The sequence below is a fragment of the Papaver somniferum genome, unplaced genomic scaffold (assembly GCF_003573695.1).
Source record: "Papaver somniferum cultivar HN1 unplaced genomic scaffold, ASM357369v1 unplaced-scaffold_19, whole genome shotgun sequence".
Taxonomy (NCBI): Eukaryota; Viridiplantae; Streptophyta; class Magnoliopsida; order Ranunculales; family Papaveraceae; genus Papaver; species Papaver somniferum.
The window spans coordinates 13,983,303-14,007,528 of record NW_020628818.1 but is presented as its reverse complement, the minus strand read 5'-3'; the positions used below and the strand labels follow the sequence as shown (position 1 = coordinate 14,007,528).

Here is a 24,226-nt window from a genome sequence, read left to right as displayed (position 1 = left end):
ATTCTGGATCTAATTTCTGATTGTTTCTGTCATGATGAGTTTCAACGGCGCCTCCTCTGGAAGTAAATTTCTTCATCGATATTCTATTTCTCATCTTCACTTTATGCTGGTAGGATGGGGTAATGTTGAAATTAGCAAAGATGTGATGTGATTGGGGAATTTTTGGTTGGATTCAAATCAGTTGAAATGCCATTAATCAATTGGTAAATTTCTTAACCTTAATTTTGTTTTTGATTGTAATTGATTTCAAATTTAGTGTAACTGGATTTTAGTTGGTTATTGTAATGAATTTAAAGTTTATGTTGTGGATGAAAATGGTTTGCATCTGGTTATGTGTATTTTATGGTTTGAATCTGGTTATCGAAGTCGTGCCGCAACAAGTGTTTGTAAGAAATTCCAAAGTGTGTTTTTATGGCTAAATGGTTAAGGATGTAACTGGTTTTCATCTAGAACTAAGATAGGATGTAAATGGTTTTCATATGATACATGCATATTTGAAGTTTTAATAAAGATGATAATAAGGAGGATGTAACTGGTTTTCATCTAGCATAAAAATAGGATGTAACTGGTTTTCATGTTATTTGTCCGCGTCCTAGTTTTCATGTTATTTGATGTAATTAAGTATCTTTATACTAGGATGAAAACCAGTTTCATCTAGGTTTAATTTGTGGTGTATATTTTTCAGCATCTTTATACTAGGATGAAAACTAGTTTCATCCAGGTTTAATATAATATAAACTAGGATGAAACCAGTTTCATTTAGATTTAATTTGTGTTATATATAATTTCAGCATGTTTAAACTATGATGAAAATGGTTTTCATCCAGGTTTAGTATAGTAAAAACTAGGGTGATATCAGTTCTATTTAGGTTTAATTTTTGGTGTATATTGTTTCAGCACTTTTAAACTATGATGAAACTGGTTTCATCCAGGTTTAATGTGTGAGTACGTGTTTAAGTAGTAGTAGTAGTGTGTTTACTAACCAGCAATCTCATTTTATAGTGCAACAGTTTCATAGTGCTAGTCTTAGTGCATCTGAACTTGTACATATCAGGTTCTTGACATCTTTTAGTTCTGTTTCAATCCCAATTTATACCTTATGCTTATCAATCGGTTACTTGTAGATTTTAGTGCAACATATTAAAACAACACTTCCAAAGTTGAAGTCACGCATAATTTCTTCACCAGTGGTCGTGGCGAAGGAGCATGCTAGCTATGGGGAAATAACATAATCAAAAGTATGTATTAAATTTTCCTTTTGAATGGGCTGCATTTTAAATGTCTTGCAATTTGATCGAATCCGAGTAGTTCCACTGTCCGTTGATTCACTAATTATCTGCAGGCTGGCCAGGGAGCACTTTTACTGAAAATTCTTTCAAAATTTTCTGAGGGTAAAATATATGTTTCCATAACCTTTTATCTTGTTATCAGAAAGCTAATTTCATATGTATCCTAATCATATCAGGTCAACCACAGGAGTTATTAACTGTGTATGAACTCGTTTTTTTCAGTGTATTTGAAGAATCGATTAGAGGAGATAATTTAAGTGTATAACCATGTATCTGGAAGTGATTATGGGTATCTGGAAGTGTATAACAATCGTCGTAGTTTTCATGTTAGCTTGATGTACAAGCTCTGTTTTGCTTGTACAACAAAACAGAGCAATTAACTCTGTTTTTTACTCTTTTTTATGTACTCTGTTTTATGTGTGTATCTGTGTTACATACTCTGTTTTTTACTTTGTTTTATGTACTATGTTTTTTGCTCTGATTTAGTACTCTGTTTTTTGCTCTGATTTAGCACTCTGTTTTGCTTGCAATTAACTCGTAAAACAGAGCAAAAACAGAGCAATTAATTATTTTATTTTTTTTGTACTCTGTTTTTTTGTTTTTTGTTGTTGTACTCTGTTCTTAAACAACCCAGTAAACATTTGTAGAAGATAGTGACATATTTGTCTGTTCCAATTAATTAATAAAAAAGATTCTGGATGAAATATCCATTTTGGCTAAATGAACAGTATTTTTCTGTTTTTTGGCTATATGAACAGTATCCAAACCTAAGAATATATTTCACCCAGTATTTGTTGCAATTGGTCTTTTTGACCAATTTTGTGATTTCAATAGCCTCGTAAACATCTATCCACGACCCCTCTTCATGGCCAACCACCATGTTAATATTAGAAGAACCACCGTATCTCCCTACTAATGTAAATGAAGAAATTGTTAGATGTACTCAAATTGAGGACAGTGATGATTTTTTGTAAAAATACTATGAATGCATACACTTGGTTTAGTTTAATGCAAGCTTTCGGGTTAAATGATTACGTGCTTTTACAGTGTTACTTTCTTTGGAACTTTTTATTCTTAGAAAATCATATATGTTCCATTATTTACGTAACGGGTTTATTATGTAAGTTTTGTACCTTCTTTTTGAGATGGTCAATTGATCGTGTTTTTATATTGGCTTTTAGGTGCAATATGGTGGATTCTCTCTGGATGTTTATTCTTATGAAGTATGGAATATATCTTGGATTTGAGTCATCTGACGATGATACTCAGAATGCATTGAATTGTGTCAATTTATGAAGCAAGAAGCGCATTGGTTACACCAAGCGAAACAAGTCTCGACACGACACATCGTAAGCATTCTTTCAAAAACAACATATTTCATTGCTTGTTCTTATGAAACATTATATTAACTTCGTCATTAACAAGTACACCAAATTTTCTAGGAAAACATGCCAGGATATAATCCTGAAGATATACACGACCCCCGTGATTCAAAGGGCTCAAACATCGGCTTCTCAAGTTCCATATGATGAAGGTAGTCGAAGATTTTATGAAAAGGGCAAAAAGAGACAAAGAGCAACATATGGACAAAAACGAGAGAAAGCTGGGGCATTATCTGCAAATGATGGATTACCTAATGTTATTTCATATCTTGAAGAACAAAATGCACTGTGTATGGCTAAGTATGATGAAAGGCTTCAGCTGTTTCAACGCCTTGTCGAGACAGAAAAACAAGCCGCATAGGCAAAAATGCGAGAAACCGACTCAAAAATATTGGAGGTTGATGTCGAGACACTACCGGAATGGAAGAGAGGTGCCATGTTGGCTACGCAAAATGGGGTTCTAGCCAGACGGGGATTCCCTCCGAGAGGATGATTGTTTATATGACTGATTTTTATTTTATCTTAGGGGCTGTTTGGTAACGATTAATTTAATGGATTATCATCCCATAATCCATTATGCAGATTATAATGGATTCTATATGTGTTTGGTAACCATTACAATATTTGATTATTTTAATCACAATCGAAAAACTCCATTATTTCAATAAACAGAAAAAAATTGTTTTGAAAATTTATTATAATCAATTATTTTTTCTAACAAACTCAAATTGAATTGTGTTCTTCTTATTTTTCTCTAAACTATCAAGAGAAACAAAAAGACAACACATGACTAAAAAAAATCCTTGATCATTGTTCTTTCCTCTCCTTTTTAAAATCATCATTTAAGATAATCAATTATTTGAAAAAATGTGTTTGGGAAAATTTATTTTAAAAATGATTATATCAAAATCATTTATCAATTTATGAACCTGGCTAAATTGGGGCCTCTACCACTTAAATGGGGCCTATCAAATTTTCTTTCCCACGCCACCAAATTACTATAGGCACCCAAACTTCTAAAAAATACTAATTTATCCCCACATTAATTCTTAAAACTCTCTCATATAAATTCTAATCTTTCTATTTTCAGTAAATCCAAAAAAAAAAAAAACTAAACCTAAAAGAAAACTTTTTATTTCCATCCTAATCTTTCCAAATTCTCAAAACCCTAATTTTCATCTTCTTCTCCAACGAATCTTCGATCCACACAAGAAAAAGGTAAATCACCATCAACTCAATATATGATTCTTCATATCTTGTTGATTTACATGTTTAAATCTTCGTTTTTGACAAATCAAAATTCTGATTACACCCAGAATCGGTTTTTATTGACCTATCGAATAAACCGATTATGGGTTTTGTTTTCGTTCATGAAGAGCATGCACAGTAATCGGTTTACATGATGATTAACATAACCCGATTCTGCGGTAGTACCAGTTTCTTACTTGATGATTAGCATCACCAGAATCGGTTTATATATGTAATATGTATAATCCAATTACTATAGTCTCTTCATATTCCTTTCCATAATCGGGCTTTATACATGTACCGCATAACCCGATTGTTTTAGTCTCGTCAGAATCGGATTACTTATGTTTCTATTACTTGATTTTTGTTTATCTTTTGTGTAGAATGGACTTCGGACACCTACCATTTTACAATCGAGAGTTAACCTTGGAGGATATTCCGAGGAAACCACAAAGAGTGCCAGTTTTAAGCCTATATAAGTTTGCTTTCGAAGTTGAGACCCGTCTTGAACAAGCTCTTGCATTGATTGATATGCTTTCACTTGAAGAGCTTGTTGAGATCATGACGTTCGCCAGGATGAGGAGAAACATTATTTCAGCTGGGAGGAATGCCCACCAAGAATTAGAAGGTATGTTTGAAGAAATGGTTGAATATATGGCCATGGATGATGCAGAAGTTGCTGCTCTTGATGATGCTGGTGCTGGTGGTGGTGCTGATGCTCCTGATGTTGTTGCTACTGCAAATGCTCCTGGTGCTCCTTAAGTTTTTAAGTTTAACTTTTAAATACTAAAGCTTTAAGTTTATAAGACTTGTGGTTGTTTTTAGTCTTTTGGAATGGTTGATGTTTGTATTTTGGATGATATTTGTGTGATTGATGTTTTTATTTTGGATGATCTTGTGTTGAACTTAATGCACTTAATGTTTAAATTGATTCTAGCCTGAAATGCCAACAATCGGTTTACTCAATATGTCTACATAAACCGATTGTGCAAGCCATTCTTCCTGGATGTTTTAATCCAAGCTAGAATCGGATCACATATGGAAATATATAAACCGATTAGTGTCGGTGAAAATTCAAAATTTAAAATGTCTTTAATCAGTTTACATTGGTCGCAAGAAATACCGATTCCTTGTGGCATATAAACACAATCGGGTTTTATAGTCCTTCTAAAAGATCGATTATTTCAAATTATTTCACGTTTTTCAAAAAAAAAAGTCATTGGGGACTTTCTCTATAAATAAAGACCTCACCCTTGGACCCCATTTGCCCCAAAATTGATCATTTTATTCCCCCTCACTCCATATACTCCACAACTACTCATTTCATATATATACATACAAGAAATGCCATCATTCGACTCCGCGAAAGATTTAGCAATCACGAAAGCATGGTATGCGGAAAATCGACTTAGACGTCAATCCTCCGAAAGGGAGGATTCAACAACCTTTTGGGATAAAGCACACAACAAATTTATCCAAGAATTTGGGAATCCTGATGCAAGAAGTGTTCAACAAGTCCATGATAGGCAGCTAGTCATCGAAAATGCGATACTTGCTTTTTTAGCTCTCCAACCTCGGATTTTTAACACTCGCCCCTTCACCTTGTCCATTGCACAATTTGTAAGTAATTTTGTGATTTTTTTCACGTAACCCATGTTCTTTTATCTTCCAATGAAACCACCACTAACAAATGTAGGTTTGTTTTTGTGTTTTTGTAGCACGAAGTCGTGAAAGCGCGCTACTTGGAAGAAAAGGGGGAAGCATTCGCATTCGATGCAAGCTATCACTTCTTGGCAGAAAGAATCCCAGAGGATAACCCGGACTACTTGGATGTTGTATCGTCTTCAGAGGAGGAAGATTGATGGCTTTAGAAGTTTTTGTATAGGTTTTGTGGGTAGACCTCTATGTAAACCCTCACGAGACTATAACTCGTCCACTAGGGTCGCCTAGGGGTTTAAAGGATTGATGCATGTGCTAAATGCATCCTACAATAATAATACAATGAATGAAAATTGGTAATGAAAGGAAACAATCGGTTTATATGTGTCATAAGTAAAATCCGATTTTCAAAATCGGGTTATCAAACATGTCAACGTTAACCGATTATGGATGTCCTCTGTTAATTCGTAAACACCAATCCAGAATCGGTTTACAAGTGAATCCCCAATTAAGTGGTATATGCCCCAATTTAGCCAGGTTTATGAATAGATAATCATAAATTTTACCAAACAAGGCCTATGTCTTTTAGTTATAATCATAAATTGATTACGTTACTGACAATGCATACTACATTTTCACCGTTTTTTTCAAACATCGTCAGACAGCTAGATGCAGCATACTTGAGAATAGACACGTCGGTTGCTGCACAGATGGGGTGTTACCGGAATCAATTTTCTATGTACAAACTGAACCCTAGCCCATGTTTTAACTCCCCATTTTACTGACATTTCAAACGGGTTTTACGCTCACCCATCGGGTCTTCAAAAACGCGCGGGAAAATAAATAGCTAACTAGGGCACATCCCCCTTTGTATAATCACTCGTCGCTGAATCCCTCTTTCTGCTTTACAATCAAGGATATCAACGATCTAGACGAAGATGAGGAGTTCGGTTCTCCAGGAATTACTTCCTGGCTAAAGAAATGCGTGGATCTGGGAAGAAAAAATCTGCCCAAAAATTATCTGACATTGATGAGCAGGTTTTTACCCTCTTTATAATTTCTGAACAAATTTTTTTCGCTAGTTTTTTTATCTGTGGTTAATATTAGTGATTTTTGGTCTGGGAACGGATGTGCAGGAACTGAGAGTTGCAGTGTCTAATATTGAAACTAAACATGAGAAAGAGATTCATACTTTGCTCACTAGTTATAAAAGCTTATACCCAAAATGGGTTTTTGAATTGAGGCAAGTCTGAATTTATTTTATTTTAATTTTCTACATTTGATTTAAATTTGAGTTTTATGGGGCGCCATTCATTCCCATTTGCACCATGCATGTACAAACAAGAAAATACCTAGCTGGTAAGAGGGGGTAGATTGCACCTTGATTTAGCCTCCTCTCGTCTGTTTTGCTCTGGTGCACCTGTATTTCTTTCTTGGGTTTGGGGGGATTGTTAACTTTTTTTTGTATGAAATTGGTTAAAATGTTGTAGGTGTGGCTTTGGCCTTTTGATGTATGGGTTTGGCTCTAAGAAGGCTTTGCTTGAAGATTTTGCTTCTACAGAGTTGACAAATTGTGGTGTAATCGTTATCAATGGCTACCTTCAGTCAATCAATGTTAAGAATGTATTACGTCTGAGCATTTAAGAACCAATAGTATATTTGTTGTTTGGTGAAAGGGATTTTTCATTTGATGTCTGCATTTCTTTCATGTGTAGGTTGTGGCCGCCCTAGCTGAAATACTGTGGGAACAGCTAAAGACCAGACGTAGGTCTTCTGCGGGGAGCACATCTAAAGTTCAGAAACCTTCCAGTTTGCAATCCATGGAAGATCTTCTTGCATTCTTAGACGGTTCTGATGCAAAGGAAAATGATTGCTTTGTCTGTGTTGTTATACACAATATTGATGGACCTGGGTTGCGAGACGGTGAATCACAACAGTATCTTGCACGACTTGCAAGCTGTTCCAATATCCGTGTGGTTGCATCTATCGACCATGTCAATACAGCACTATGTAAGAATTCACTTAGCATCACCACGTCAATCCATTGTTCTATAATCATTTTGCTCCAAATCTAGCAAGCACTAGGAGTTGGATCCTAGATATATTCATTGTAACATATGCACTTACAACCTAGAGTATCTGACAATTGTCTTTTTAATCCCGTTAAAGGTGATGCCGTAGGTACCACCTCCAATCTGACTTTCTTTCTGCATTGCATAGATTTATTGCCATCTAGAAGTTTGTACATATAGCATCTTCTGTTGGTTTGGGTGGCCGTTTATCACTGGTACAGTATAGTGGATCTTATCATTATTGGTAGTCAGTGTTTCCTGTTTCAGAATGTTGTATTGGGTTGTTTTGGTTTCCCAACAAGCCAGATCATTTACTTAATGATGTTTCGAAACGTAGTACATGAGCTTAGGGTACAGTCTAACTAACACCTAGAGTTTTTGGTTCTTAACGTGTTAATTGTCTCTATTAATCCTTCGTTAAATTGAGTAAATGTCTGTTTTGGTTCCAGTATGGGACAAGAAAATGGTCCACACACAGTTCAACTGGTGCTGGTATCATGTCCCGACCTTTGCACCATACAAAGTCGAAGGGGTGTTTCTCCCGTTGATTCTTGCCTGTAGCGGGACAGCCCAAAATGCTAAAACCGCTGCAATCGTACTTCAGAGTTTGACACCAAATGCGCAGAGTGTGTTTAAGGTTCTTGCGCAGCATCAACTGGCCCACTCCGATGAAGAAGGTAAGCGTTTTTATGCATAATGCTTCTATGCTGCTAATTTTCCATAGAAGGGTGAGATTGAGTTTTAGTGTTAGATCGATTCCAATATACGTGTTTTCTTTCTCAGGAATGCTGATAAACAACTTGTATACAACCTGCCGTGAACGTTTTCTAGTCAGCAGCCAAATGACTCTGAATTCCCACTTGACAGAGTTCAAAGATCATGAGTTGATTAAGACTAGAAGGCACTCAGATGGACAGGATTGTGTTTATATTCCTCTGACATCTGAAGCAATTACGAAGCTGTTAGAGGAGATTGGCTGCATTTGTTATTTGTTATAGTACGTTGTTACAGTGTAATCAGGTTCTTCAAGGAGTAGTCGAAACATGGAACTTGATAATGTACACTTGAACAAAGTACTAGTTGATAGACTAGTGTTTGTCAACTATACATCTTCTACTGCTATACTTGTCTGACTCATCTCTTACTGAAAACAAATAACTAAATATGATCTTCATAGTCTAAATGCTGCTTTATTGAGTGAGAAAAATGATAAATTGTAAAGAGATAAAGATGGGTATATGTCATTGCCGTTTGCTGAGATGGCAGTCAGCATATAAGAGGACTGTTTTATTAGATCCGGCTTTCGTTGTGGTGGAACTTATCTTTCTGAGGTGAACAGAATGGAAATGGAGGCAACAGTTGACACTGTTCTTTAGTACTGTGTTCCTTCTATACAACAGGGTGTGTTGTAACCCGCTTATCAACCGGGAGACTGGCACAAATCTTTTGAGTTTGGGTTGCCATTGGGCTCTGGTTGTTGCTGAAATTGTTAGTTATTGTGGGAAATGGTTTTGTTATTAACCTCTTGAGAAGAATGCCTGCACAGTGCAAAGGAATTGTGGAGCTCACGGAGTCATTGAGGCCAGTCTGGCCAGAGGATCATGTGTCCAATTAGTTCGTTATTCCATTTTTTTTTATGAAGTGATGTTTATTTATTAAGAGCATGTGTTCTACCCTTCTTCTGAAACTGGTATGAATCAATAAGGTCTGAATCTTGAAAGCCTTTAAAGAAAGGAAAAAGAAAAGTGGAAGGATGACAAATAGAATAGTTGGAAAAGCTGGAATGAGGATTCACACAACATATATCAGCACCAAACTCCATTTACATCGACTAAACGACAATCTTGTACTACAACTATTTTATTTTTCTTTTTACATGAAACAAGAAAATAGAAATATTAATCAAGCTATATCTGGATTTCACGAACTTAAACATCAGCACTTGAATCCTTTGCAAACCATCAACCACAAAATAATGATAAGGGCAATGATTCCCCCTCCTACCATCAGCTTCATTTGGAAGTTCTGTAGCCACATCTTCCGTCGGAGCTGCCTGCCCTGCCTCTGGAAGCTGTCCGCCTTAACAAAAACCAAGAGATTAATGAATGTCACAGACATGAATGAGGTAACACTAAGAAATCTATATCGCATACTCGAATATGATATCGAGACGAATACTTTTCCTTTATGAGGAATGAAATATTACCTGAAACTGTAGGTTTTCAGTTTTATCAACAAGAAGCTCAATCTTCTCTCCGCGATCCAGAACCTGAAGAACAAATATTTGTTATTTGTATAAGAAAGGTTTAGACTTGTGATCTACCGAATGGGTTGTCAGGAGGATAGATGTTGCAGTACTGACATGCAATGGTTTGTGTCTTCAAACTTAAAACTCGTTAAAAACAAGCAACATTATGATGATTACAAATTTACAAGTGAATCTACCAGTATCCTTTGCACCCTATTTGTTCCATAATTTATCATCTGGGCCTGAGTTTCTCTACTAAGTCCACATATACTTCTGAGAATCACACTTTCTTAATGGACCAAAAGAAGTATATACATGGAAATGTGCTGATATTGGTTGGAAAACTGAATCTTACACCATTGATGATGACTCTGCCATATATACCTTCCTAAAACATCACCAGTTCTGAAGCATCTGGCTAACCTACCTACCACCCATGTGAAGTTCTAAGCTCAAGTACATTGGGCTTATCAAATGGAATGAGCTAACGAAGTACCAGACTTTAAATTTATGTTTGAAGTGCAGTTAAAACTAGCAAAACACTCAATCTCCACATCTGCTCTGAATGGTTCTATAGGAATGTCCTCCTTTGGGGGGCAAAAATGAACCAAATAACACAAAAGAAGTATCTAATGTACAAATAAGGAAAACCTATATAACACAAAGATAAAAAGTAGTAGAGAAACGTAATTAGTTTTAAAAGTGCAGGGAAAGCACATATGAACAGCACAAGGTCATACCATTAAAAAAAACAGTACATGGAACTTGCATGCTAGCAAAATCTAACCTACCTGAACTTTCGTATACAGTTTGTTAGCAACAACCATAAAGAAGGAGAAAGAGTATAACCAAACCGACCTGGCAACTATGACTGAACAGTGAAACAACTAGAATCCGATTATCCTACATTCTACAGTTCAATTCTTGTGTTCTGTGCTCTTTATTTCTGTTTCGTGTAAGTTTATCACTATGGTGCTTCCTTGATATTTGATAAATTGCTAGGACACAAAGATTCCAAAACCTCAACCAATACCCTGGTTGGATGAGGTAAAGGTCGTGTAAGAGGTGATGAAAACAAAACAGACTTGATAGAGCATCGACTTGTCATCTGATAGGCAAACGCCACAGCAGCAAGGACATGAATGGAGGTGCTCGAACGCAACTGCAACCCTTTAAACTCGCCGATAGGTGAATTTAAAGTATGCGCAGTGCGCTGCGGATTCCATGAAATTTAATCTTCAAATATTCTAAATAAACACTTCCAAAACCTTGTTTCGCCTAAAAATGAATTTCTCGGGTGAGACCAACCTATGTTGGATGAGAAACATTTTGGCAGGATCATAGAGATTAAGGCATTAATAGTTATTTGCAAACTTATTGCAATGTTCTCCTTCGAGGCGAAAAAATGACATTAACCTTAAATAACATTTCTTTTATTTGGATTATTGGGTCATTGATGTGAAGAAAAAACCAAAAACAGGCCTTAGCTGCATTGCAGTAATTTTGCAAACCATTATTTATCGACTGAATATCACCATTTCTTAAAAGTCTTTCTCATAGCGTTCAATTTGAATCACTATTAAATTTTATAATAAAATACCACAACAAAGATTTTTATTTTCCTAACTTAATGTGCACCTGATAACTACTTACATATTAGAGTTTAAAGGATATTCTAGGAAAAGAAATACAACTTATTGAGGCTAATCAAAAGCCCCCTCTATAGATAATAGTAAGTAAAGCTAAATAAACAGATTGCTCCTTCATTATGTGCACTCAAAGAAACTAGATAATAAAGCTAAATAAATAGAACTCCTAAATGCTCCTGCATCACCATTTACCACACCCTAAAACAGGGTATCCATCTGCCACACGGCAAGTTTAGGGGGCATAGTGAATTCACAAGTAAACACTTTACAATGCGCTAAAGATCCATAAGATCACATATACGCACCAGAGTCTGACTTAAGCTCAAGGGAGCTCACTTAAGCAAGTTTCGAAAAAATTATTTTCCAGTATAATTATGAGCTTATATATGGTACTCGCTTATCACAATCTACTCCTATCTGCATAAATTCTGTATGTTTATTTGACTATTTCAATTATCTATCATATTTTGTACTACATCATTGTTACCAAAACAATAACAAACAGATAGCTTAACCTTCAGGTTAATTTCAGTCCTAAAATATAAAGCCTCGATTTCATAGCCACCACAAAGCACAAGATCAACTATTGTACATTGAATTATGAATACATACCTTCTCTATATTATCCATCATTATTCCTTTGACTTCAGACATTTGTGCCTTCAGTTTGGAAAGCTTACTGATTTCCTCCGGATGGTTCATGCAATACTGCATGTGCTCCTTGAGCCTTGGTCTGTTTCATGAAAATCCTTGTCACACACTTGCAACCAATATATATAAATAAAACTGAAACATCAATTGTTCATTGAATAATTAGCCATACCCGAACTCCCTATCAAGATTATACGCAATGCTCAAAGGATCTTCAAACAAATCTTCATCATCATCATCAGCAAGAGGGTGCGGCCCCCCATTACCAATTATTGCTGCATATCGCTGCTTAAAATCGTCCTTCACTCGCTCAAGAAACACAAAGGGTATACTCCTTCCAGTTGCTTCATCCGCAACAACAAGAAAAACTGCATGACCAACAAATCACACATGAGATTGCATAACTACCAAAATAAAAAAAAAGCATCTGTCAATGGAAACTATAATAGTAAAAAGTGTACCTAATCCATTGTCATTAAGGAAGTTGAATGTATGACCATCACACGAGTAAGTATGCTTGTTACTGTTAGTGGGAAGCTTCTGTAGGCATTGGACTGCAATGGTACTAAAGTTACCAGAAAATGATGTATGCTCTGCCAGAACAACAGTCCCCTTCGCAACAAAACTATATATCAACCCTCTTTGACTCATGACTCAGGTGTGACTCCGACACGTCAAGATGTACAAACACTGATCTTGTCTTTGAGAAACTGCAAATATACAAAATCACAAAATTGGGTTAATGTGCATAACCAAATTCCAGTAATGAGGTAGAAAATAACGAATAAAACCCTCTAAATTATCAGCACTTGTTACTGCTCAGTTACCGAAACATAATACCATTATATGCCTAGGTCCCTTCTCAATGGCTTTGCCAAGTCCTAAGTGATGTCCAACATTGCAAGGGATGTCTGATCTTAAATGACACAGTAGAAACATCACTTAAGCGAAGCTAGTGTGGGTTCATGGACTAAGGAAGTAGGACTAAATACCAACACAAAGAATAGCTACAACTACTTGGTAAGAGTAAAAAACGTCTACATTTTTTCGCTGTTGTAATTAAAAAAACTGAGTACTTCTTAAGTTGATCAGAACAAAGATCCCCAGTAACATACTAACGTTAAACCAACCAATTGCTTGTTACTTATATAAATTCATACTAGTTACAATGACTACATTCCCAAGGAAAATAAACGAGATCACCGACACACCGTCAAATCCCCAGATTTCCAATCATTGTCAATGTATAAGCTTCACATTTTAATAACTTGATTTTTCCCCAAACCTCACATATCCAGAACACATAATTCACATCAAACATCTAAATTTCTCTTAAACAATGATCAAAAAACTAAAAAAAAAGTATAACAAAGTTAAACCCTAAACTTAATTCCATGGTTGAGACACAAATTAAACGACAATTAGGGTTAAAGGAATGAAAGATGAACCAGAGAATTAGGTGAAAATAAGATCAAGATTTACCAATACTAAATAATTAACAAGAAGATTAGGAGAAAGAAGAATGGGAAAAGGGAGTACCTGGAACCCTAATTTATTTATTTTTTTTGCTTCGTCTGTAAGTATACGTAATCGCCCAGAGAAAGAAGAAAGAAGGGAATTGATGAAACACGTCGGTTTTCTGTAATTTTGCTGAATTGTTGCATTCAAGTTAACTACAAACTAATCGGATTCGTTGACAAATATCCGTATTCCGTAATATGGTTCTTAATTACGACAGTGCCCTTATGGAAAGGAATCTTAGTAGGACTGCAATAGAGACAAAATTATTGCTCTAAAAGATGGTGCAGTTCCCTGTGTCTCACCAGGGATAAAGTAAATAATTGGCCAAAAATAAGTAAGTAAATAAATAAATAAAAGAGGAAAAAAACGGCAATGTAATTCAATTCCCTATTATCCACCTTCCTACAATCTACACCTCATATTAAGGAAATGGTTAACCCACCTGAACCTGAATGCGGATCTCGATAGAGATGTAGGGTTTAGATTAGAGGGAGGTGAATAGGAAGGTGGATAATAGGGAGTTGAATAGCATTGCCAAGCATGGTCAACGACTATGGTGAGCGATTTTGCCAAGAGCAAAGGCTATGGGTAGTTTCCATTTGGAGACTAACTCGCCCGTATGAAGGAATTAACGTATACTCCCAAACTACCTGAGCTTTGGACACTCTAATCCTACCCTCTCAAGCCCGGTACTTTCTAGTCCAAATTTTTAAACGCGTGTACCGTTTAGTCCAAATTAGAACGGGTTAGACCAAATTTCAGCCAATTCAGAAAATACGACCTTTTCTCATTACCTTCATTACCCTTTCTATCTTCCGTATTCATCTTCCAGATCGAGAATTTTTGAAAGATCAGAAAGAGAGACAGATGCGATTCAGTGTTGTTCTTTAGCAAAGATTCGTTCCTCAGGTTAGCATTTGAGATTTTAGATTTATGTTTATTTGATTGGTTTCTTCTTCTTCGATTTTCTAGGTTGGATCTGTTTCTCAATTTTATTTTCAGTGATTTTTCCTCTTTCCTTAAATTGCTTATTTGTGTGATTAATTAACACGGAGACTTGTTGTATTGCTGATAAATTTGCTTCATGTTCTGTAAATAGTGTAATAATGTCTCCCTAACCCCATCTTTTTCTGGTTGACTGAAACTGTTCCATGTAGGATTAGAATGTAGTCCACCAAATAAACACCGAATTATATATATACTTTTTTTTCTTGCTTGCTTAATTTTGAATATATTTGTATTTCATTGATGTTATGTACTTTAAGTAATGTGTGGTTGTTTGATGATGGGAAATTTCGGGAGTACATTTTGCATTTAGGGTGTTTGAAGACTGATTGAGATGTTGTTTCTTTGTGTTTGATTGATTTATGAGCTTAGTGGGTAAGAGATTTAGTTTTCATTTTGCCTTTAAAAATACTGGAATCTGGTGGAAATTATAGAACAAAATTTGACAAAATGGAGTGGCGCCCGTGATTTATGCAGTTTAGTTAAATGCATATTTCTTTGTTAAATTGGAAATTTGGGGTTTACAAAACTAGTCAAGAGGTCTTATTAGTAGTTTCAATTGCTTCAGAGAGAACATCCATTATAAAAAAAAAATTTAAACGAGATAGGTTCCCTTGAGCTTCCAAGAATGTTCATGCATTATTTCTCATTATTAGGCAAAATACGGCAAGATTACTTTTTTAATTATAAAATGTGTCTTGATTACTTTATATGCCAATTAATGGTGATTTAGTCCACTTTGCATCAGTGAGAACACCTGGAATTCTAGGTGTGTGATTATTGATTAACGCACGAGTATAAGGGTTCAATTATCTTCATAGGCTTTTGCTTGTAACATGAGACTGAAATTCATGTTTGTTTATAATTAATTCCCATGCGAGTACAGCTTTAGCGAGCATCGAGTTAATGAAAAAATTGCAGATCTTTGAAACCAGTCTCCCATGTCTTTTTGGTGGTTCCATGACGAATTAGTATGAAGGCTTTTGTGAGTCCTAACTAGATTTGTGCTATTTTTTCAGCGTGCTTAGTGTAATGAGTGCAAGACTGTTCTATATCAATATCCTTAGTTTTTGAGAGCAAGTGGTTCTCGGGTGTATGTACTTTTGCTACCTGATTGGAGCAACGATGCTAATACTCTTTTCACTTGTCAGATGAATTTACAAGTGTTCGCTTACCTGTTTATGGCTAGGTTAATAGGTCAAATGTTTTTTTCCTTGAAATCTGATTTGAGTTTGCATATTTTTTTTTTCAACACTTGTCATTTTAAACACTTTCTTTACTAGTTTGTGCGTGTTTTTTTTTTTTGAATTATTAATGTGTACATATTTAGAGAAACTTACCAAATGTTAGAAAGACCCCTAGTCCAAGTTCTTATCTCAATATACAGATACTTTAAACACTTTCTTTACTAGTTTGTGCACTTTTTTTTTTTTGAATTATCAATGTGTACATATTTGTACACATGTTGATTATGTAGGTGTACATAGTTGTACATGTGTTATTCATTTTGAAGTCTAAGAAATTAGGGACAACACTAATGTGAACGTTATGTTATTTAGATGTACATAGTTGTCCACGTGTTGATAATTTAGGTGTGCATAGTTGTATTTGTGCAAAAATTACAAACCAAAAATTAGGGAAAGTACTAATGTGTACAGGTGTTGGATTTTTTTAGGTGTGTATATAGTTGTAAACCATTGCCGTATCTCAATAATATATAGTCTGTTTTGTGGGTATGGATGTTAGATTTTTGTAGGTGTGTATATAATTGTACAACATTGTGCTTTCTCAAAAGTATAAAAAAACTAATTTTTAGTAAAATCTTAAATTGTTGTTTTTCGACATCATGGGATGATTTTAATAGCATGCTTGCTATATGTTTAGGTACTTTTCGAGGGAGCTTAAGAAAGTGGAGAAGAACAATGGAGAAGTTTCAGATATTAATGAGGTAGCTTTCAAAAATATTCCTAAATGAGAAAAATACTCATTGTTTGCTCGTGCTTCACTTTTTTTTATCTTGTTTTAAGCCCAAGTTATTTTCATAATAATTATAGTTATATTGAAAAGAAATGGACTATCTCTGCCATTGTGTGTCCTCAGATAGTGAGCTCACAGATCTCTGTAGTTTTGAAGCAAGATTGCACTAATATTACTGCTGCTCTCACTTCTGATATTCCATAGTGGGACAACATAAACATCAGGAGAGTTTGTGTAAGTGATATGGTGCCATTTTACGTTGGTTTTTCTGACAGTCGGGGGGTATCTGATGATGTTTGTTCTACGGTTTGTTGAGTTCTTTATGTTTGGTTGAATCATTTAGGACTGAAACCATACGTTGTCACAGTCGAGGTTCTTTTTACTTTTTTGAGAATTTTAATGGTTCGTACATGATTTTATTTGCAAGTGTGATGTTGAAGATTTTAATCTGGGTGACAATTATTGTAGCTAGGGATTGGTAAAGAGAAAGATGCAGACATTACTCAAGATGTGCAACGAACGACATGGAAAATTATTGATCTAGGTGAGTTTATCTTCTTCCTTTTCTTCTTTTCTTATTTTCAGTAACTACGGGTACGAAGTTGCGCACATGTGAGAAAACGACACATAGTTGGTTATGGAGATTCCTGAAAGTGTTTTCGCTTACATTATTTTATGGATACTCAAATGGTTGTCGTGTTGTTGGTGAGAGAAACTTGGGTCACAGGGTTATACACATGTTGATTCTTAATGTGTATATACTTATACACATGTTGATTCCTAATGTGTACATAGTTGTACACCTGCTGATTTTTAGTGTGTACATAATTGTACAATGTAGATTGTTGATGTATACAAAGTTGTGCCGATGTTGATTATTTCATACCCTGATGCACCTTTGGCATCCGTTTTTCTTTTTTTCGTTTTATGCATCAAATTTAGGGACTCACAAGCTCAAAATGGTAGAGTTCCCAAGCCTATCACAAGGTTTGTGGAGGTTGACGGTTCAAATCCATTTGAGTTTCATGTTATGTGGTGCACTTGTGTAAATCCGATGAAATAGATTAGTGTGTAGGGGAATATGGTTGTTTGTTCCATGATTTGTATAGTTGTACATATATGTACACCAGTATATCTTCCATGAAATATAGGTCGATGTGCGTATGAATGGTCGACTTTATATGTGAGTGTTTTGTAGGGTATAAATATTGGTGCATCTGTGTAATTCCCATGAAATAAACTTGTGTGTGGGTATGAATAATCAATTTTATGCATGTTTGGAGGGGTGTACAGATATGTACATCCATGTAATTCCCATGAAAAAAAAGGTTAGGTGTGGCCATGAATGATCGTTTTTATCTATGTTTTGCAGGGATGTAAATATTGATGCACCAGGGTATTTTCCAATGAAAAAATAAATTTGTGTGTGGTTATGAATAAATAGTTGCATGCATGTTTTGCAGGGGTGTACAAATTGGTGTACCAGTGTAATTTCCATCATGAAAATTAAATTTTTTTAAAGTGCAAATTATATAGTCATATGGGTACTCTTTTTGTAGCTATCTGAAAGAGCTTCTCGGATATAAAAAGTTTGTGAGTTTTGGACGAGCGGTTTGAAAGATAAATCGTTTTTAAATTATTTTTATATTATTGAAAATTAGTGATGTCATCATAAGTCACGGTGGACTAAACTGAAAACATTTGGATTAAATTGTAAATATGAAGGGTTATTAATGTACTTCCCACATTTCAAATAAATAAATGACTAATTTGTACCTAGTTGAATGGGTGTGGACTAAATAGTATATTAGGATGAGGTTATGGACTAAACTGTATTTTTTCCTATGAAGGACCCGTCGCTCATATGAACGAGTGAACCCATTATGGGCAAATAAGAAAAAGACAATATACGGGAGACTGTCTCATGTGCGTTCATTTTTTTGAAAATAAACGGGGGACTGTCCCCCGTCTAAACCTTTTTTTTTAGAGAGAGAACTGTGCGGGACTTTCATTCTTCAGAAAAAAAAAAAGAAAACATAGATGAAAATGGAGAAGCGATTAGAAAACTAGAGATTACTACAATAGTTAAATATATGTGATTCAATTTCAGATGAAGAATTCAAAAAAAGCTACGAAGAATTAAGTATGAACGAAGAGAATCATAGCAACTGCTTGTTTACGCGTGTCCTTAATCCTCTAGAAACGACTCTTCTCCAAATATCTCCTCCTCCTACTTTCTCTCTTCTCCAGAAATCTCCTTCCAACATCTCCTGGTTTCTCATGTCCAAAACCTTCATTCTTCCTCTGATGTCTCTTCTTCTTCTTCTTCTTGATTGATAATTTTTATATATTTGACTACAGAATCCATTGATGATTGACGCTGCCTGCTACTTCAAGATGCTTAAATTTAAAGATCGTTTAAAACAGAATTACTCTGTGATAGCATAATATTCCCGTTACAAAACATGTGTGAGAAATTGGTCCATCAAACGGGGGATAGTCCCCCCGTCTAACAAAAAAAAAACTCAAACGGGAGACAGTCCCCCGTCCAAACCCAAATATTTTTATACACGGGAGACAATCTCCCGTTTTTCTTTCTTTTTCAGGACGGGGGATAATCCCCCGTCTAATGTTACACTCCCAACCACTTGTTCAGATGAACGAGTGTATGAACGGGTTTGGGAAAAAAGTGGGGTAAACACTACCCATAGCGACCTCTAATCTGCTCAAATTGGTAGTGCAGTCCTTTATTTGAAAGAGTGATACTACCCATATGATTTGCTCTTAGCAATAGTTTACTTGTAGAGAAATTTAAGTATTATGGTTTTTCGTGTCGTTATAGTTCCTTGTAGCAAAGAGAAATCACACGAAACTGAGTAATCGTATGCTTTTTCGCTTTATGAAACTCAATTTCCGTGTAATATTCAACAGATATTTCGTATTATCTTTTGATTTTCATTATTTTACACTAATATTTCTCTTTTTCTCTCTTTTTATTTAATTTCACTATTTTTCGTTTACTACACCATACTTAGTATTCGTTGGGCATTATTTACACAGAAACTAAGTTTACACAGAAACTTGGATTTGGAACATGAATTGTTCTGGCTGAAAGCAATAGAAGTACTCATAGCGTATACTTCTGAGGAGGCACTAAAAAAGATGGTCAAAATTGTAGGTGCCTATCAAAAGCATGATATTCTACCTGGAAACAATATGCTATAAAAGGATGTGATGGTCCAAGTCAAGGTGGAGGTTAAGAAAAAGGTGAAATACATGATGGTAGCGGCTGATGAGGACGGGGTGAGAATAATTATCAACTTCGAATATGATTTCCTCCCTCCAAACCTATGTACAAAATGCAGTATCATGGACCATCCCGAGATGCATTATAAAGGCAACAAACAATGGCTCAATCCGGCAATTCAGAAGAAAACGGGTGGTGGAGAGGGGTCAAGCTCAAAGACTATAAGAAACACTGATGGTATGCTTGGAGGGAAGGAAAAACATAACTTTTCTCTCAGGAGTGGGAGAAAAACAGAAAGAAGGGAGGAGATGAAAACTCACAGCCAGCTTTACAAATTAAAGATACAAATATGACTGACTGGCATGAGAAGGAGGCAGAGACGGACACAGGAAATCAAGATGGAAAGAACATCAAATGCAAGAGTGGTGGAGTATGAAGCACAAAGCACATGGAAATCAACATCAACGATGAAATGGAAATAAGGGGAAAGGAGCAGAAAAACTCACTGAGAAGACTAAAGGAAAAGAAATCGTTGTAGAAAACAACATTAATGATATGTTGGCAGGGTCAAATTGGAATCTGAAAGGGTCCCATAAGGGATAGTAATAAAATATTATCAGAGAGAATACCCTGATAACAAGATCACAACAAGTAAGCTCAGTATACAAACTCTCAATTCAGAAGAACCACTCAAAAAGGCATTTCACAACCTGAACCAGTCAGAAACCTTTCACCCAGAAAAACAGAACCCACCCATTCATGAAGTTTACAAGTCAAGCCAGAAGAAAACCGTCCCAATTAAGCAAAGAGCCCGAAATGTAAAAAATCCAAGTCAAGCTTCTCCTCTAACAAAGAGGAAACTTAACTTATGGGAAGATGAAGTAAATACTGAAGGACATAAGAAACTTATGTCGAATAAGTAAGAAAGAGTTGTAGAGTTACTTCATGATGGTTCTAAGTTCCAGATGGGACAGGTGGATGCAAGGGAGAACATCAATAAGCCTACACACAATGAAAAAAAAATCAAAGCCAAATTAGACTCCATAAAAAAGAGCTATAATATCACAAGTCTAAACTCATATCAGAAAGAGGAACCATATCATGAGGATGCAACTAGGGGGTACATGGAACTATGCAGGCAAACCCGGATACGCACTCCATCCTTGGGCACCAGGTACAACCTAATTTCAACATTTCCCCAAATACTGAATTTTACATGATGTACTACATAGTAATAAAGCCTAAAATGAAACTAGGATTGCACCTATGGATTGGCTTGATTTATAAGGCTTTTAAATTCCATGTCTTCAACAATCATTATATGCACGATGCTGGATTTGTTAGAAATATCTTCTGGAATTACCAAGAAATATGAACCAACCTGCAGGTGAGAATGTTCTCCAAAAGAATAATCAACATGTTCGCCAGAATCTCTTGCTTCAGATTTCATTTGCACAACAACCATTATAGACATCATGCTGGTAATCTTAGAATCATTGTTTGAAATTGTCAGGGCCTGGGAAATGACACAACACAATCATAAGTATGACCCCGGCATATTGTTTTTATCGGAAACCAAAATATGGGGAAATATGTTTCAGACTACATCACTAGTCTGGGATATAAAAAATGGTTTATAGTAGATCTGATAGGTCTTGCTGGTGGTATTGTACTTGCTTGGAAATCAGGTAATAAGTTTAGAATAGGTTGTTCCTTTAGCAATCTAATAAACTGCCATGTAACTGATGCTACAAATGGAAAAGAAACTTTGATATCATGTGCCTATAGCCCTGCAAATTGTAACCAGAAAGAAAAATTCTGGAACTACATGGAAGATGCTTCACCAACTTTTAACAACAATTGGTTAGTGATAGGGGATCTCAATCTCACTTTTCACCAACATGAGAAACAAGGAGTAGGACCCTTTAACAGAAACAAGGCAACCAAGTTGAAGGTCATATTGGATAAAGCTGATCTCCAAGACCTGGGACACAAGGGATATAAATTCACATGGACAAACAAAAGGAAATATAGGCAATTAACATAAGCACGTTTGGATAGAGGAATGGAAAACACGAACTGGTGCAAAGAGAACCCGAATGCAAGTATCACTCATATCCTAGCAGTGGACTCGGATCACTGTCCAATAATGTTGAATACAAGAACTCGGACTCAGAATAGCCACAAGCCTTTTAAAGTGTTAGGAATCTGGATGCAACACCCCTCATGCAAACAACTAATTCAAAACTCATGGAATCAGAAAGTGCAAGGTAGTAATATCTTCATATTGGCAAAAAAGACTGAAGCATACCAAAAATGAGTTAAGATTGTGGAACAGGTACACATTTGGAGATATAAGAACAAACATCAATAAGGCAAAACAACTAGAAATCATCAGCAACACCAACTCAGTAACAAATAGAAGTGAGAAGATAAGAAATAAAGAAGAGGAACTGGCATACTGGCACATGACATAGGAAAAATACTGAAAAGTTAAAAGCGGAGACAAGGACATATCTTTGGGGGACAGAAACATGGGATATTTTCACCAGAAAGCTGAAAAAAGGTACAGAAGAAACAGAATTGAAACATTGCAAAACTCAGAGGGAAAGTGGATAGAACGAAAGTTGGATGTAGCAAAGCTAGTGACTCAACATTTCAAAAATGTGTCAACCTCAACTACGCACTTCACTGATGCAAGCTACTTAGACGTTCTTCAGAAAGTGGTCGATGGACAAGATAAACCTTCTCAACCGTCTACCAACCATCACTGAAGTAAGATCTATCATTTTCTCAATGGTCCCAGATAAGTCCCCAGGGTCAGAGATATACATCATCCTTCTTCCAAAATAATTGGGAGATAGTAGGTGAGGATGTCCATAAAATGGTTAAAGTTTTTTCAGAACTGGTCATATTCTCAAAGATAACAACTTTACTTTTATTTCGTGAATCCCTAAAGTACAATACCCTCAGACCCCCGCTGACTATAGGCCAATAAGCCTATGCAACATAGTATACAAGGTGGTGTTTAAACTGTTGGATAATATACTCAAGAGTATACTACCAAAAATAGTCTCACTTTATCAAGTTGTTTTCATTCTGGGAAGGAAGATCTCTGAAAATGTTATGGTGGCTCATGAGATCCAAACAAGGAAGCGAATTCCTCATGGGGATTAAGATAGACATGTCAAAGGCTTTTGATAGGATAGAGTGGCATTTTCTGTTAGCTGTTTTGGAAAAACTCGATTTCGACAAAAAATGGTGTATGATGATCTCACAATGTATTTTAACAATATCTACTTCGGTTCTTATAAATGGGGTCCCTGGGGAAAGTTTCATACCTTCTAGAGGGGTCAGAAAAGGCGACCCTTTCTCTCCAGACTTGTTCATAATCTATATGGAGGTGTTATCTAGAGTACTCTCTAATGCATAAGATAAGGGTTTTATTCATGGGATAAAGGTTGTACCAAGTGCCCCTTCCATTTCTCATATACTTTTTTCCGATGACCTTCTGGTTTTTGCTAATGCAACTAAGGAAGATGAGTAAAATATTTTTAACTTGATTTCTGAATTTAGCAAGTAATCTGGTCAACTTGTTAATTTTTGAAAAATCAGACATCTTTTCAGCTCCAACACTCACCAGTTAGTTGTTGATAAAGTCACTGACATTCTAGGTGTAAAGGTATCAATTAGGGATAAATACTTAGGTTCCCCATTGCTTACTCATGTTTCAAAAATCACCTCTTTTCAATATATTTTGGACAGAGTGGAGTGTAATCTCCAAAATTGGAAATACATTACTCTTAACACGTCTGGAAAAACCACCATAGTCCAAGCTTCCACATCTACTGTCCCTTTATACCAAATGAGCTGATTTAAAGTTTCGGTTACTGTTGTTGACCAACTGGACAAGATGCAAAGGTTTTTTTTTTGGGGTAAAGGACAAAGAAGGAAGTAGAGGGGTGTTATTGAAATCTTGGATAGGAATTTGCAAACCCAAGAGTATAAGAGGTTTGGGCTTCCTAAATCTAAAGGTCTTCAATGTTGTGATGCTTGATAAGTTTCTGTGGAGGTTACTAAAGGAGCCGAGAGCTTTGTTGGCACAAATTTTTGAACACAAGTATTTCAAAGAAAAGAATATACTACATGAAGATTACAACTTCCCAAATACTGCTTCTTGGGTCTGTAAAAACATCATCAAAGAGACGGATAATATAAGAGGTAATTCGATATGGATTGTGGAGGATGATTTCACATTCAGGATATGAGAAAACGAAT

The 24,226-nt window shown here is 35.7% G+C and overlaps 1 protein-coding gene and 1 pseudogene across 1 annotated transcript; one reads left to right on the top strand and one right to left on the bottom strand.

The window, feature by feature from the left end:
- The first annotated feature begins 5,263 nt into the window (after nucleotides 1-5,263).
- On the top strand, nucleotides 5,264-8,813 carry LOC113338560 (annotated as a pseudogene).
- Nucleotides 8,814-9,396: 583 nt separating this feature from the next.
- Nucleotides 9,397-13,895, bottom strand: LOC113338977 (vesicle-associated membrane protein 727-like). Its single transcript, XM_026584375.1, has 6 exons — nucleotides 13,738-13,895; nucleotides 12,660-12,908; nucleotides 12,371-12,566; nucleotides 12,160-12,280; nucleotides 9,857-9,919; nucleotides 9,397-9,729 (listed from the first exon to the last, which is right to left on the bottom strand). The coding sequence occupies exons 2-6, from the start codon at nucleotides 12,847-12,849 to the stop codon at nucleotides 9,586-9,588; spliced, it is 714 nt and encodes a 237-aa protein (XP_026440160.1). The 5' UTR covers nucleotides 12,850-12,908; nucleotides 13,738-13,895; the 3' UTR covers nucleotides 9,397-9,585.
- Nucleotides 13,896-24,226: the final 10,331 nt, after the last annotated feature.

Coding starts and splice junctions, on each gene's coding strand:
- LOC113338977 (XM_026584375.1), bottom strand. CDS start 12,849: ATGAGTCAAAGAGGGTTGATATATAGTTTTGTTGCGAAGGGGACTGTT. Junction 12,281..12,370: donor AATCTTGATAGGGAGTTCGG/GTATGGCTAATT, acceptor TTCATGAAACAG/ACCAAGGCTCAAGGAGCACA. Junction 9,920..12,159: donor TGATGGATAATATAGAGAAG/GTATGTATTCAT, acceptor TTTGTTCTTCAG/GTTCTGGATCGCGGAGAGAA.